We start from the raw sequence: 16,663 nt of genomic DNA, 5'->3' as shown, positions 1-16,663 counted from the left end.
CGGTGATTTTCTCTCAGACTCCCTGTCTAGTATTCAGCAGATAGATGACCCTTAAGTGTGTGACCCTATAGGTTCGGTGAAGTATAGACATGAACCGGAACCCCTTCCGATCAATGATCAACATCGGAGCCGTGGACACCCATATTGACCCCTATACCCACACGAATAAATATTCGAGTGAACCTCCAGTTGCCGTGTGCTATTCCTGTTGCTTCGCGATATGTTACAAATACCCGAGGTGAGACATGTTGGCATTCCCGTGGATCAACAACTTGTCCACTATGCTAGTTACCTCGTTACCGGTATTGTTCTCTTTTCTCGTTATCGTGTTCCGGCATCCCCGTGATCAAATCACAAAGTGTCTGGCCAGACGATGATGGATACCGTAACACCGAGAGGGCCCAGAGATATCTCTCCATCGTCGGAGGAGCAAATCCCAATCTTGAGCTATCAAGTTACTTGACACACTTTTCCATGAACCCGTAAGCCGCCGTAATAGCCACCCATTTACGGATGACGTTTAACAAACCCCAAAGTTCATGAAGCAAGCATGAAGAAACTCGATACTCTCATGGTCTAAGGAATCATGCAAACGTTAACCATCTCTGTGTTATGTACCAATAAACTTGTGACGAATGAATCTCATAGCATAACATCATGCCGGGTCGATTCAACACAAATGTTCTCTTAACATTATGCCCTCAAGGTTGCTGACATAGACATGCCCATGATCAGGAAAACATAACCATCATGCAACACTTGAGCTAGTCTTAGAGGCCAGACTAGGAATACATTTTACCGTTTATTATTCCACACGTGCATATGAGTCTTCCTTCGAGCCTCGTGGTTATTGCAGACTCGAGAACCATAGCAGTTATAGCATGGAACATAAACATAATTATGAACTCGGAGATAAATAATATCATTTATTATTGCCTCTAGGGCATATCTCCTACAGACTCCCACTTGCACTAGAGTCAATAATCTAGTTAATGCTAATGCACTTTACACCTGTGCCACACCGGTGTAAATATGCTTCGCTTGTGGTGTAGCCTGATGTCCAACGGATCTGACGACTTCAGTTCCGTGTGTATCTTTGCATGTCCTCGTGTTTTCACGTTTTCACAAAATTCATATTTTGTGTGGACTTGGCTTTGTATGTATGTGAATCACAGGTCGAACCTGGATTCCTCAGACTGAGTTTTGGAGCAACTACCTGCAGTAGTGTCCCATTGTCAAAAGACATCTTGGAACTATACTAAGTTCATGAATGAACTATATGATTCAACATCTTCTTTGTCGCTTCTAAAGCGTCAACATACTTAGCCCTTGTTATAGAATTCGCCACAGTAACTAGTTTGAACAAATTCCAACTAACTGTGCCACCACATTGTGTGTTACACAAAACCCTTAACTTAAATCGAAAATCGCACGGTGAAAAGATGAAGACTATCGATGTAACATTTTACAACGAACTCTTCATGATCTCCGCTTGCAAGAAAACATATCATCAGTACTTACTCTAGTACTCAATGACATCTTTCACTGTTGTCCCACGATCAGTACTTTGATCACTTTAGTATCCATACTCGCAACACCATGGGAGTATCGGACATATCTGGTTGTTTTACATACCATGGAATACATGATTAATCCAAACACAAAAGTGTGTGGAATCTGCATCATGTATTTTACTCATCAGTGTTTTGGGACACCGAGTCTTGCAAAAACTCTTTCCATGTGACTTTGGCAAGAATCACTCCTTGGCGTTTTAAATGCTAAAAGGTTTTAGCATCTTGTCAATATGTATTCATTGCTTAGCCCCATTAGGTAAATCTATCTCAATAGATCATCATGCCTAATATTGAGGCTATTTAGCCTAAGCACTTCATCGAAAAACTATTTTCAAATGAAGTCCTAATTTGTGTCAAGAAATTTATTTCCAATTACCAATGTGCCAAGCACATAAGGTTTTTAGAAATATTAGTACGCTCCCACTTACTTTCTTGAATTACAAGCATCTTCGTTACCCATTGATGAAGTCAAAACCCCTTTGACCATTTCATCAAAACACGAAGATTCCAACTCCATTTTGCTCTCTTCTGTCCATTGCTGGAACTCTGAAGTTTGCATACCTACTAGCATCCTCTGGATCGAGAAATTACTTTGGACTGTATCATATACAAGTCCTAGCTTTCATTTCCATCAGATGGAAATCCTTTTATCATCCATGTTTCATATCTCATGATTGAAATATGTATTAATTGCTAGTTCAACCCGAACCGACTTTAAGCATCGCTACAATGAAAACAACCTCATCGTAGTCAACTCTTGAACTTGTTATTTAAACAAGTCGAGCTTTATGGATAAAACATTTTATCCGTATCAGTTTTAAGTTCCATAAATATTCTTTAGACTCTAAGTCTTCCGAAAGGTGTATCAAGGTTTTAATCTTGAATCACTTATATGGAAACTAACTCGGGTTGTATTGGCATTTAGCCAATTCCGCAGTCAGGGCCCATCAACGCTTCCTTGTGTATCATAGGTATAATGTTGTCTAACAACAATATCTCGTTTGCGCACCTGAGAGGTTTGCACGAGCCTTGCCTACGTGGTTCAGCTGCAAGTTCGACCGAAGTTCATACATTTTATTGTAGAGACTTCCGTATCAGTCGCAGTAGGAAACTCTGGAATTACTTCCAAGGTCTCTTTCCTTTGATCTGATGACGTAGATACTGTTTATCTCGTCGAGTTGCACTATTCTCCCACTCACCTTTTTGAAAGAACCATTCTCTTTAAAAGCACACCGTTTCGCGGCAAAACTATTTGCCTCGGTATAGTGAGGGAGGAATACCCAACATTTTGGTATAACCTACAAAGTAGCACTTGTCTGATTTGGAATAGGTTTGTAACCTTTTACACAAGCCCCATATTCCAAATGTTAAGAAAATATATAACATGGTTGGGCGTACCATACCATGGCTTCATTTCAACAGACCCGATGTAGCTCTTTTCAGTGTAAAAGCCGCAGTCTCTAAAGCATCACTTTAAAAAGGATAATGGCAAATTTATTTATGTCATCTTTGACCTTACCATGTCATAAATGGTTAGATTACATCTCCACGGACTTTTCACTTGCAGTGGTGTTCCGGGAGGTGCAAGTTATGAAACCCCTTTCACAACTCATCAGACATTCGCTAAACATGTAACTCAAATATTCCTTTGTGCAATCAAATTGCAGAAACATAATTTTCTTGTTACAATAACTTCTACTTCATTTTTGAGAACCTTTCGAATGATTTCAAAAGATCCAGACTTACGTCTCATCAAGTAAATATCCATATATCAAGTTATTACTGAACCTCGTAGATCAACCAGAGTAAGATCCGCACCAGAGTGGTACGGTAATCCTGTTCTGGAAGTTATGTTACTAGACCATGACGAACCTACGAACTATGAAGAAGCGATGGTGAGACCAAATTCCGCAAAATGGCTTGAGGCCATGAAATCTGAGATGGGATCCATGTATGAGAACAAAGTATGGACTTTGATTGACTTGCCCAATGATCGGCGAGCAGTTGAGATTAAATGGATCTTCAAGAGGAAGACGGACGCTGATAGTAGTGTTACTGTCTATAAAGCTAGAATTGTCGCAAAAGGTTTTCGACAAGTTTAAGGTGTTGACTACGATGAGAGTTTCTCACTCGTAGCGATGCTTAAGTCTGTCTGAATCATGTTAGCAATTGCCGCATTTTATGATTATGAAATCTGGCAAATGGATGTCAAAACTGCAATCCTGAATGGATTTCTGGAAGAAGAGTTGTATATGATGCAACCAGAAGGTTATGTCGATCCAAAGGGAGCTAACAAAGTGTGCAAGCTCCAGCGATCCATTTATGGACTGGTGCAAGCCTCTCGGAGTTGGAATAAATGCTTTGATAGTGTGATCAAAGCATTTGGTTTTATACAGACTTTTGGAGAAGCCTGTATTTACAAGAAAGTGAGTGGGAGCTCTGTAGCATTTCTGATATTATATGTGGATGACATATTACTGATTGGAAATGATATAGAATTTCTGGATAGCATAAAGGGATACTTGAATAAGAGTTTTTCAATGAAAGACCTCGGTGAAGCTGCATATATATTAGGCATCAAGATCTATAGAGATAGATCAAGACGCTTAATTGGACTTTCACAAAGCACATACCTTGACAAAGTTTTGAAGAAGTTCAAAATGGATCAAGCAAAGAAAGGATTCTTGCCTGTGTTGCAAGGTGTGAAGTTGAGTAAGACTCAATGCCCGACCACTGCAGAAGATAGAGAGAACATGAAAGATGTCCCCTATGCTTCATCCATAGGCTCTACCATGTATGCAATGCTGTGTACCAGACCTGATGTATGCCTTGCTATAAGTCTAGCCGGAAGGTACCAAAGTAATCCAGGAGTGGATCACTGGACAGCGGTCAAGAACATCCTGAAATACCTGAAAAGGACTAAGGATATGTTTCTCGTATATGGAGGTGACAAAGAGCTCATCGTAAATGGTTACGTTGATGCAAGCTTTGACACTGATCCGGACGATTCTAAATCGCAAACCGGATACGTATTTACATTGAACGGTGGAGCTGTCAGTTGGTGCAGTTCTAAACAAAGCGTCGTGGCGGGATCTACATGTGAAGCGGAGTACATAGCTGCTTCGGAAGCAGCAAATGAAGGAGTCTGGATGAAGGAGTTCATATCCGATCTAGGTGTCATACCTAGTGCATCGGGTCCTATGAAAATCTTTTGTGACAATACTGGTGCAATTGCCTTGGCAAAGGAATCCAGATTTCACAAGGGAACCAAGCACATCAAAAGACGCTTCAATTCCATTCGGGATTTAGTCCAAGTGGGAGACATAGAAATTTGCAAGATACATACGGATCTGAATGTTGCAGACCCGTTGACTAAGCCTCTTCCACGAGCAAAACATGATCAGCACCAAGGCTCCATGGGTGTAAGAATCATTACTGTGTAATCTAGATTATTGACTCTAGTGCAAGTGGGAGACTGAAGGAAATATGCCCTAGAGGCAATAATAAAGTATTATTTATTTCCTTGTATCATGATAAATGTTTATTATTCATGCTAGAATTGTATTAACCGGAAACATAATACATGTGTGAATATATAGACAAACAGAGTGTCACTAGTATGCCTCTACTTGACTAGCTCATTAATCAAAGATGGTTATGTTTCCTAGCCATAGACATAAGTTGTCATTTGATTAACGAGATCACCTCATTAGGAGAATGACGTGATTGACTTGACCCATTCCGTTAGCTTAGCACTCGATTGTTTAGTATGTTGCTATTGCTTTCTTCATGACTTATACATGTTCCTATGACTATGAGATTATGCAACTCCCGTTTACCGGAGTAACACTTTGTGTGCTACCAAACGTCACAACGTAAATGGGTGATTATAAAGGTGCTCTACAGGTGTCTCCAAAGGTACTTGTTGGGTTGGCGTATTTCGAGATTAGGATTTGTCACTCCAATTATCGGAGAGGTATCTCTGGGCCCACTCGGTAATGCACATCACTATAAGCCTTGCAAGCATTGTGACTAATGAGTTAGTTGCGGGATGATGTGTTACGGAACGAGTAAAGAGACTTGCCGGTAACGAGATTGAACTAGGTATCGAGATACCGACGATCAAATCTCGGGCAAGTAACATACCGGTGACAAAGGTAACAACGTATGTTGTTATGCGGTCTGACCGATAAAGATCTTCGTAGAATATGTGGGAGCCAATATGGGCATGCAGGTCCCGCTATTGGTTATTGACCGGAGAGGTGTCTCGGTCATGTCTACATAGTTCTCGAACCCGTAGGGTCCGCACGCTTAACGTTACGATGACAGTTTTATTGAGTTTTGATGTACCGAAGGAGTTCGGAGTCCCGGATGAGATCGGGGATATGACGAGGAGTCTCGAAATGGTCGAGACGTAAAAATCGATATATTGGACGACTATATTCGGACTTCGGAAAGGTTCCGAGTGATTCGGGTATTTTTCGGAGTACCGGAGAGTTACGGGAATTCGTATTGGGCCTTAATGGGCCATACGGGAAAGGAGAGAAAGGCCTCAAAAGGTGGCCGCACCCCTCCCCATGGTCTGGTCCGAATTGGACTAGGGAAGGGGGGCGCACCCTTCCTTTTTTCTCCTTCCCCCTTCCCTTCTCCTACTCCCACAAGGAAAGGAGGAGTCCTACTCCCGGTAGGAGTAGGACTCCCCCCTATGGCGCGCCTCTCCCCTTGGCCGGCTGCCTCCCCCTTGCTCCTTTATATACGGGGGCAGGGGGCACCCCTGAGACACAACAATTGATCCTTGAGATCTCTTAGCCGTGTGCGGTGCCCCCCTCCACCATATTACACCTCGAGAATACCGTTGCGGAGCTTAGGCGAAGCCCTGCGTCGGTGGAACATCATCATCGTCACCACGCCGTCGTGCTGACGAAACTCTCCCTCAACACTCGGCTGGATCGGAGTTCGAGGGACGTCATCGAGCTGAACGTGTGTAGAACTCGGAGGTGCCGTGCGTTCGGTACTTGATCGGTCGGATCATGAAGACATACGACTACATCAACCGCGTTGTGATAACGCTTCCGCTTTCGGTCTACGAGGGTACGTGGACAACACTCTCCCCTCTTCTTGCTATGCATCACCATGATCTTGCGTGTGCGTAGGAAATTTTTTGAAATTACTACGTTCCCCAACAATACTTTCATTTTCACCCTGACATTTTTGCTTTGTTTTTACATCAGCAGAATGGCTCGCGGTGATCATCAAGACGATGATGATGATTTCGTGGAGTTACCGCGGCAGAATCGCGCAACTAGACGGACAACAGACGGCGATGAGGTAACTGTCCACCCCCCCCAGCCCCACTCCCCCCATATGTTTTGAATGTCATGTTGAGTTTGCAATCGTCTGATAGGGTCTAAACCTTCATGATGGTGAAACATGGCAACAAATGATCATTTCTCTATTTTGCAGAAGAAGAAACGTAATCGCAATAGGGCTTCACAGGAACGCTTGACTATATTGATCGAGGGATTCACCGACGACCAGAAGGGAGCTGCTGCTGAGTTGGGGATGCAGGCTCTGATGGATGTTCGGTGCAAGAATCTAGTGAATCATGTATGCGACTGGCTCGGTGAGATTTACGAGCCCGCCTCCAGGGAATTTGTGATTCCGGGATGTGGAAGACTGCCGTTAGACAAGGAATCCGTGTCTGCACGTTGGGTGTGCCCCGCGGAGAGATCAAAGTCCCGTATGAGGTCAATAATACGATTGAGGAAACGTTGTTTGCCCGTTTGTTTCCTGGGTTGACATCCATGCCGAACACGACCGTGCTGGCAAATTCACTAGAGGGCATGACAACCCATGGCGAGGTTTTCAAGATGAAGCTACTCATGTACCTGATCTCAGCTGTTTTTGCGCCGACCACATCTCTTCGTCCAAGCAACAAATGCTTCCCCATCCTGGTGAATGTTGTATCTCTACTCCTTCATTTTTCCTTCAATCTTTTGACTCCTATGTCATCTGTAAGTTAGTCACTGCCAGTTTTTTGAAGTTTTTCCATTTTGATTTCTGATGCAGCAACTTCTTGTCCTGAAATTTGTGTCGTGCAGGCAAAACTGAAAGAAGTGAAGAACATGAATTGGTGTAAGTTCATTGCGGACTTCCTGCATGATGCATTCTCAAACAAGATGTACCAGAAGGGTTGTCGGCTCCATTTAATGGTATTTTTGTACTACTCTTTTTGCAAACACTCCTAGCTCCTTGAGCATGCATGGCAACCATGATGGTGACATTGTGGCAACTGCCACCATAATAAGATGGCAACTGCCAACATAACTAGATGGCAACTAGCAGAAATACATGGCAACTCTTTTCCTTCTTCATGCCCTCCAACTTGATGATTGACGGATCATGCGTTAGCTTCTTTTTTGGAAAATACCATGATGGCAACTCATATTTTTTCTTTTTAAATTGTTGTACATCAGCTCATGTACGTCGATCGTCTTGATCTATCTACTGTGGACTTTACTGGGATAGGAGGCCCGCCGCCTCCACACAAGTTTGCTGTTTCTGCGTGGACTTATGACGCTGTCAAGGCGGTGCTTGCCGCGGACAAGATAACTGATACGAAATACGGGAAACTGCAGGTTAGTTCTGCCTTCTTTGTTTGCACGGCATTCTTTCATTTTTGACGCTGCATAACATATGAAAAAAATCCCCATACGGCAACCGTCCGTGGCCAACAAGAGATGACTACCTTGTTAGCCATGGCTATCTGCGCATCGTATCCATGTCTTACGCCACATGGCAACTTTGCCATTCATTTTGAAACTTCTATCCTACACCTCTTTTTTGTTGCAATACATGAACTGTTAGTTAGTGTTCATTGTTTTCTATCTTTACATGCTAGCTGTTTTTTCCAGCTGATGGCCAAGCATGCTATAGACTACAGCGTGTTTGGTGGGCCTCACAACTTTGGGAAGTGGATGGACGTGCACTCAGCTCCGTCTTGTCCTGTTGAGGTAATCAAGGATATATATCTATGGTTGTGTTTGGTTTATTTTGATCTTGTGCACGCGACTTTAATACGGTTGGTTACTGTTGTTTCTTGTTTCGCGCACAGGCGAGGGCACCTGTTGAGCATCTAATTGGGAAGTTTGCATCCGGAATGACCAGCTTGCTCGGGAAGTTGGTTGAGGGTTGGACGTCCCTTAATGGCTTTGACAGCGACGCGGTTGCGAGGCAGTTCACTCCATTCGTTGCAGAACGGACACATTGGCCAACTGGTTGCCGTGGTCGGTACGACTACAACAGCTCGCAGGAGCTTCCTGACACACAAGATGAACTAGATGGAGATGCTGCTCTCGACAAGGACGACGACGATGACATGGAGAACGTGCAACATGACACCGACGATGATGAACATGTCAACGCTCGTGCAGGTGGTAAGAAGGGCAAGGGTGTACCAGATGTCCCTTCACCGAAGAAAGTCAAAGAACAGACAGCTGCGAGAGGCAAGGGGGTGACGCCCTCAAAGAGGGGGAGGGATCCAGAGGAGGTTGGGCAGGGCTCTCCTGTCAAGAGACCTAGGACCGATCCCTTAGCTGCTAGGAGGAGGTTCGACTTCTACTTTAGTGTTTTATTTTGTCTATCCTTTCGAACAGACTGACCCCCTTTTTCCATTTGTTTTTGCTAAGCGTGGCAACGATTTTCGTGTCTGACACTTGGCACCTTTTTTTGCCTCTTTCTTATATGTGCAGCGAGGCGACAGCTGGTGGACGAGCAGTTACGAAGAAACAAGCACCAACGCCAACCCGTGTTTCTGCTCGATTGAACAAGGGTGCCCCTATTGCTGGTGACACGCATTCCACTAGGTCATCTCCTCATACGTCGACGTCCAACACCGGTGATCCCGTCGTGTTGCCAGATTTGAGGAAGACAGTCAAGAAGTAGGTTATCCATGTTCTTTCTTCATTGCCATATTTGCTATATTTTTGCCTTTCAATGCAGCTGTTCAGATTGCCACATGGGCTACTGCCATCGGTCCCACATCGCAACTACTGTTTCTCCCATGCTCTTTTTCTTCTTACTACATGGCGACTCCTGCTTGTTTTGCATGGCAACTGCTAACCAGGCAAAATGGCAACTCTTATTCCACCTACATGGCAACTACCAGCTTTTCCATCTGTTTGTGCACTCATCCACACCTAGTTTTGAAATGGCAGTCCTGGCACATCATACATTTCTTACATTTTTTAAGATGTCTACCATGGCAACTGCTGCTTGTTATGCATGGCAACTGCTAACTGGTCCACATGGCAACTCTTATTCCACCTACATGGCAACTAGCATCTGTTCATCTAACAATGTTCGTGTGTTTTTTTTCGGGGTGAAGAAGACTACCACACGCGTGACGAAGCAGCCCCAGAGACCCACTCGAACGCATACACTCAAAGTGTCGACAGGTGGCAACTCAGACGTTCATGAGGCGCCAGTGCACAAACCTGCTGCTGCACCGTCCACTGTTCCCACTAGCTCTGATGCAAGCGGCCGAACATCTCCGCCGGTTGCAGATGTGCAGGCTACGACAGCAGGCATCCGTACATCTGGGAGTAACGAGTCGGTATCTGCCAGGACTGTTGAAATATTGCCCACTCTGCTAGCAATGAAGGATGCTGATGTGAGCCATGCGACCCGATCAGCAAGTGTTGAAGTGGACGCCCCCGAGATCAACCTAAGCAAGGAAGATTCCCGCTCATCTGACATGGATTCCAAGCGCGTGGGTGGTGGCACTTCTTCGTCTATGAAAGAAGGGGCTGAGGATACAGTTCATAATGATATGCCATCCATAGGTGAGACTCTTGGCACAACAGCTCCAGCTTCTGGTGCTCCAGAGGTTGCCAAGGTGACCGTTACACGAGCTGGTCTTCCACCTAGGCGTCGTAGCCCTCGCAAGCAATCTGTAGACACACCCAACGCGCCTGCTATTGCTAGGAGCAGCAGAGATGACTCTGGTTATGTGCCTGCGTCCACACTATTCCCACCACCTGCCAGAAGCAATGTTATGGAGAGAACGGAAGACCGGAGTACAACCGACCCAGGTGGCAAGCCGGGCACGACTGACGGAGGTGAACATGCGGAGCAGACTGCGTCTTTACCCGCAGTGGATAACCCCAGCTTAAATCTGCGCAATTTTAAGCTCCTAGTCAACATCAGTGTCCCCTACAGCCCAAACAAGAAGATTGTCAAGAAAGCTACGACTGATACCGCTGACAGCACGCCCCGTCCTATGAATAAGCCTGATGACTCTGCAGCAGCCGATGCAGAAATGTTTGTTGATCTTTCACCCTTGGATTCTGCCCAGCAAGCTGTTCGCGGTCCGGCCAGTAGGCAGAAGAGGCACCCAATGGCCTTCACCCCACCGAGCTATAGCCTTGGCATTGATCGCAGTCAAGATGAACCAGTGGTGCAAGATCCTTCACCAGTTGCCTTTGCTTTCCCGGCAGGCATGGCCCCAATGATGGTGCAGCCAATGGTCGAGGGCAAGAAGGCTGTGAAGTTCGCAGAGCCGGTTGTGCAAGGTACATTTCTTTATCCGTTTATCATATTCGTGTATACATCTTTTTAGTCTGACTTTTATTCCAAGCATTTTTTGGGGTTCTCACTTATGATGGCAAATGTTATCTGATGGACATGGCAACTGGATTTGCTTGCACGCTGTCACCTACATTTTTCTGTTGCCATACTCCATTTTTCCATTCTGCAAGCACATGGAAACTGCAGTTGATACATCATGGCAACTGTAGTTGTTGTCACATGGCAACTACAATGCATTGCACATGGCAACTGGAGTTGCCTGCACATGGCAACTCCCTACTTTCTGTGCCTACATCTCATATTTCTGCAACCTTTATTTCAAACTAGATTTGTTTTGTTTTCCAAGGATTCCTAACCCACTTTTTTGATCCGTGCAGCCACCCCTGAGGAGATTACGCCGTCACTTGATGAAGCTTACCGCTGGATTGAGGAGGCAGCATTGCAGAGGAGGTCCTCACGAGGTGAGGGCCAATCAAGTTCCAACGTGCCTGCTGAGTCCGTATCTGAGGATACCATTAGAAGCGCCACCCCTGGTTCTGTGAGGCAGCGTAGGGTAGTTCACGCGCCACCCGCGGATGATTATGAGCCGGAAGTCAAGGCCACAAAGGATCAGAACCAGTTGTACGAAATTGTCAAGCGCTTTGGAAATGCGAGGTCCAACAGCAATCACATGAAGGAGCTGAAAGCGTAATGACCACACCCACATAAACCTCTCATTTGCTTTGCTCTTTTTACTATTCATCCTTTTGATATTTCTAGATATGCTCCGTTTATGTTTTATTTGTTTTTTTCACTTAGTAGACATGATTCTTTCATGTTATATCATTTTCATACAGCTCATGTTTGGACAGAACCAAGATCATACAATGTGATGCGACGTACGTTGACCTGGGTGATCTTGCCGAGTCTGTGAGGCCACTCGGTAAAATGTCGAAGAATGTAGTTGCATGTGGGATTGACTTCATCAACAGGCATATGGATATGTCTCCCGACAAAACAATCATGCAGTACACTGTGACGTGCAAAATATGGGATGGTGACTTCCACCACAAAATCCTGAGGAAGCATTTTGCTGCGCATGGTGATTTCAAGCTCACAATGAAGAAATGTGTGAGTACTCCTTCCTTTTTTGCACATTTTCTTTCCTCCCATGTTATTTTTTGCCAGTAGCTATGCTTCAGATGTGGGCTACACCCTGTTTTGTGACAGCTGTTTTATGTGGCAACAGCTGCCATGTAAAATGACTTCTGATTTGCTTTCCTAATACAACCTATGTGGCAACTTCAAACTAAAATACATGGCAACTTTGTTCATACATGGACGACAACTTATTTTAATTACCCACTACAACTAAACATTATACGTTGGTCCACTTTTCTTGGACCCTTGATGCTTTCGTAGTCACTCATGTGCCTGTTAGTGTAACCGGTGATATCTTTACATGTCATTTTCCCAACTACATCATTTCTGTTCTTAATGTGAGCTCTGCTTCTTTTCTTTCCTTCATTTTTGTTTGCAGGTCTTGTTCCCCATGTTCCAGGAGCTTGCACCACACGACCCACACGACAAGTGTGGTCACCACTATGTGATCTGCCTTGACCTGAAGAACCAACGTTTTGAGGTGCTTGATTCAATGCGTTCAGAAGCTGATGCAGACCTTACTACGCATGTTGAATACTTCATCAACAACCTCAAAGAGACATGGAACCGTCACTATGAAAACTCAAAGGTCCAGATCAGACATTTTCCAATTGAGTACGTGGCGACTACGAAGCAAGGAAACCGGTATTTTCCCATCTTTTCTTCATGTGTCCTCCAAACCAATGCTCACCCTCTCTTTTTGTCACCTCTGAATTGAAGTTTATGATTTTTTTCTATATGTTCTTGTGAGTTAACCTGACTCTTTTCTTGTTTAGGCATGACTGCGGCTTCCACACGTTGGAATACCTTGCAAAGTGGGAAGGTCGACGGGTTCCTGTCGTCACAGCTGCAATGGTCGTCGAGCTCCGCAAAATTTACACATGGAACTGGTTGATGAATGAAGATTTCAACACGCGGTCCAACGCACGTGAGTTCATAGAGGAAGCTGTGAAGAAAGCCGCCAAGAAGTACAAGTGATCACGTGGTGCTCCTGACCGAACGCCTACCTTACATTCTGTTGCAGAGGAATGTAAGGTATTACCTTGTTTTTTCAAAACTATGTCCGTGTAATATGCTATGACTGCATCTCCCCGTAGCCTAGTATACAGTGGTGGCGTGTGAGTGACATTTGAATAGTTTGTAATATATGTGTGGATGTGAACCTACTTAGGTTTGACAGCAGATACGTTTATGTGTTTTCAGTATTATTATGTGCTTGTGGGTTGGTAGTACCAGCATGGTCTTTTGAATGCATCCTTGATGTCTGAAAACATGGCAAATGTAGTTGATCAGTCATGGTTAGTGAAAGTTATCGTTCTTTCTTGTTTGGCTTTTTGGGTTTTTTGCACTGCTAACTATACCGGCTAGCATGGTAGTTTGATCACGAAGCAGTAACCTGTGCGGTTGCTGCACGAGACCGTTTCAGCTTGGTTCCCATAGTTTGCACCACAATACAATATGTGTGACTAAAATGCGCTGACTGAACATGGAAATCTACGCGGTGAAGATTCAGTACAACTAACATGGCATGTTCAGTACAACTAACAGTAAAAAATAACACGGCAAATGCAGTAAAAATAACATGGCAAATTCAGTAGAAATGGCATGGCAGATTCAGTAGAAATGGTATGGCAGATTCAGTAGAAATTGCATGGCAGATTCAGTTCAAGTAACATGGCAAATTCAGTGCCGTACACGTGGCAACTGCAGCTATTCCTTCATGGCATTTTTATTTCAGATTCTGATGCACTTGAAGAGTCATTCTCTAGTTTTTACAAAATTTAGAACATCTAGATTACAAAAAAAATGTCACCATGGACCAAGTCAAAGTGCTCCAATGTTGTTTACGGATTGCCCGTCCCTTTCTTTGGTTTCTTGTGTTTTGCTTGAATTTCCAATCCCGATTTGTATCTTATCTCTTTTGAACGCCCTTTTGTGATGGAACGGGGCGGGTTCCTAACCTGTGTTTGTGTGCTTGCTGTTCCAGATCCTACCTCCGAGTTTTCAGATGATGGCCCTGTGGACGAAGGCACACTTGATGTGCGGGGGAACCTGTGTAAGGCTTCCTCAGCTTTCCTCTTCTTGATCTCATCAAGCTCTCTTTTGAGGGCCTTCCTGTGTTTTTCTGCGACCCTTGCTGTCTCATCACTCTTGCACGCTTCATCAATTAGTTCAGCATAGTTCTTTGTCAACACAACGTGCCTCACGGCTTCCATGGTTGACTCTGGTCTCTCGTCATGCACGGCCAAAACTGCGTTTGATGTTTGCGGCGCCAATGCGTCGTCAGCGTCCCAAGTCCATCGCCGCCTTATGAAATGGCGGGGCATTCGTGTCACCGCATTCAAGTCCATTACTTTTAGAATGTGACAGCACACAATCCCGTCCCGTTCGAATTTGCAGCATTGGCAGTAGTATTCGCCTTCGCTTATCGATGCCTTCACAAACTAGTTCCTTCCCTTGTCTGGGTCTTCAGGTTCTGAATCCGGCATGCCCATGATAGAACACACCTTGAACGTATGTTCGTCCACCTGGAAAAGCCGTGTACATGCTGGCACGCTTTATTTCTTCCTGGAATCTGCAAGTTTTGTGTGGTTTTTGTTAAACTCTTGTGTGAAGTTTTTTTAGCACCTTTTGTTTGTTGTGGCCAATGGAATTACAATTCGTTCAAACATGGTAACTACAGTTCATTAAACATGGCAACTGCAGTTCATTTAAACATGGCAACTCCAGTTCATTAAACATGGCAACTGCAGTTCATTTAAACATGGCAACTACATAACAACTTCAATTTGGCATTTGCATTCCATACCATCATGGCCAGTGGAATTTACATTTCATTAAATATGGCAACTGCAGTTCATTAAACATGGCAACTGCAGTTCATCAAACATGGCAACTGCAGTTAAGCAAACATGGTAACTGTAGTTGAGTAAACGTGGCAAACTGCAGTTCATTAAGCATGGCAAACTGTAGTTCATTAAGCACGGCAACTACATATCATGTTTACTCTGTACCTAATGGCTACTTTTCAACACAATCATCATTTTCAAATAAGCATTTCAACTGCATTGCATTCTACATGGCACCTGGTACCTTCATGATTTGTGCAAATAAGATTGTAACACAACTGACTTACTTGTTAAAAATCGTGTTGGTGTATATCTTGCTCATCTGCCTCTCCATTGCTAAATACGTTAGCAATTTTGGCTGCTTGAGCGCGGTGTTTGCTTCTTGCTATAGCTCGGATCCCAGTATTTTTTGTTGCAAAGCGGTGTACTGCTTGGCAAACTGTAGCAATGAGTTGCCAGGGCTCACGTACCGCTTTTTCAAAACAGCGTTGAACCCCTCACTGCGTTGTGTAGTCTGCAGAAACGGGAAGATGCACTGCATGAAGTAGGCCGGCACCCAGTACATTCGCTTCTCCCACAAGCTAGAAAGCGTCTCGTGGTCTTGGACTTGATATGTTTCAATCATAGCCATCCAGCTCCTTTCAAACTCCTCCACCGTCAAGCTGTGGTCCACGCACAGCTCGAATGCCTTGTGCAGGTCTGGACGGTCAGCAAAGAACGGTCCTAGTGTCTCCTCAGCCTTCTTTATAATGTGCCACCTGCAGTGCCTGTGCACTGCCAACGGAAAGACCTCCTCTATGCCTGCACGCATGCTAAAATCCTGGTCTGTCATTATGTTCATCGGAGCAAGTCCACCCATGCACTCCAAGAAGGTCTTGAACAGCCAAACGTACCCATCCGTGTCTTCGTTCCGAACGAGCCTGCATCCGAACTGCAATGACTGATTGTGGTTATTTATTCCTATGAATGGAGCGCATGGCATCTTGTACATATTAGTGAGATATGTCGCGTCGAAACAAATTGCAGTCTCGGAAATGTTTGTAGGCTCTTCTTGCAGCACCATCCACCCAATACATGTTCCTGACATGGTCCTCATCGTCCAATCTTATCCTTAGAAGAAATCTTGATCTTCTTTCGCTTTCTCATCGAAGTAGGCTATCGTGGCTTCTATGTCAGCCAACTTGCTTTCTCTACGGTACTTTGCCTTTAGGTTTGTGACGTCTGCTGGTAGGTAGGGCATGCTACTCAGAGACCCCTTTTTGTTGTGGATGAGGGAGAGTATCTGCACCATTCTTGATGGACCGACATTACAATCATGTAGCAGCTTTATGAATTTCTTCTCGAGGGGGGTGAATCCTCTGTGGGCGGTCAGAAATTTTACCAGGTCAAACTTCTTTATTAACTCGTGGTTGTGCTCGTCAAAATATTCAGTGACCACCCACTGTGCTCCATCTACATTCTGCTTACACCGGACAGGGCATTCCGTCTTGACAATGATACCTCTCTTTCGTT

At 44.5% G+C, this 16,663-nt stretch overlaps 1 protein-coding gene across 1 annotated transcript; it reads right to left on the bottom strand.

The window, feature by feature from the left end:
- Positions 1-15,536: 15,536 nt before the first annotated feature.
- LOC141042744 (protein FAR1-RELATED SEQUENCE 5-like) lies at positions 15,537-16,247 on the bottom strand. The gene has a single exon (XM_073511625.1). It carries the CDS (start codon positions 16,245-16,247, stop codon positions 15,537-15,539), a length of 711 nt encoding a protein of 236 aa, XP_073367726.1.
- Between the last annotated feature and the right edge of the window lie 416 nt (positions 16,248-16,663).

This window comes from Aegilops tauschii, chromosome 3 (assembly GCF_002575655.3).
Source record: "Aegilops tauschii subsp. strangulata cultivar AL8/78 chromosome 3, Aet v6.0, whole genome shotgun sequence".
In the NCBI taxonomy this organism is placed as follows: Eukaryota; Viridiplantae; Streptophyta; class Magnoliopsida; order Poales; family Poaceae; genus Aegilops; species Aegilops tauschii.
The sequence above is the reverse complement of the archived record's forward strand: the minus strand, read 5'-3'. Positions and strand labels throughout refer to the sequence as shown.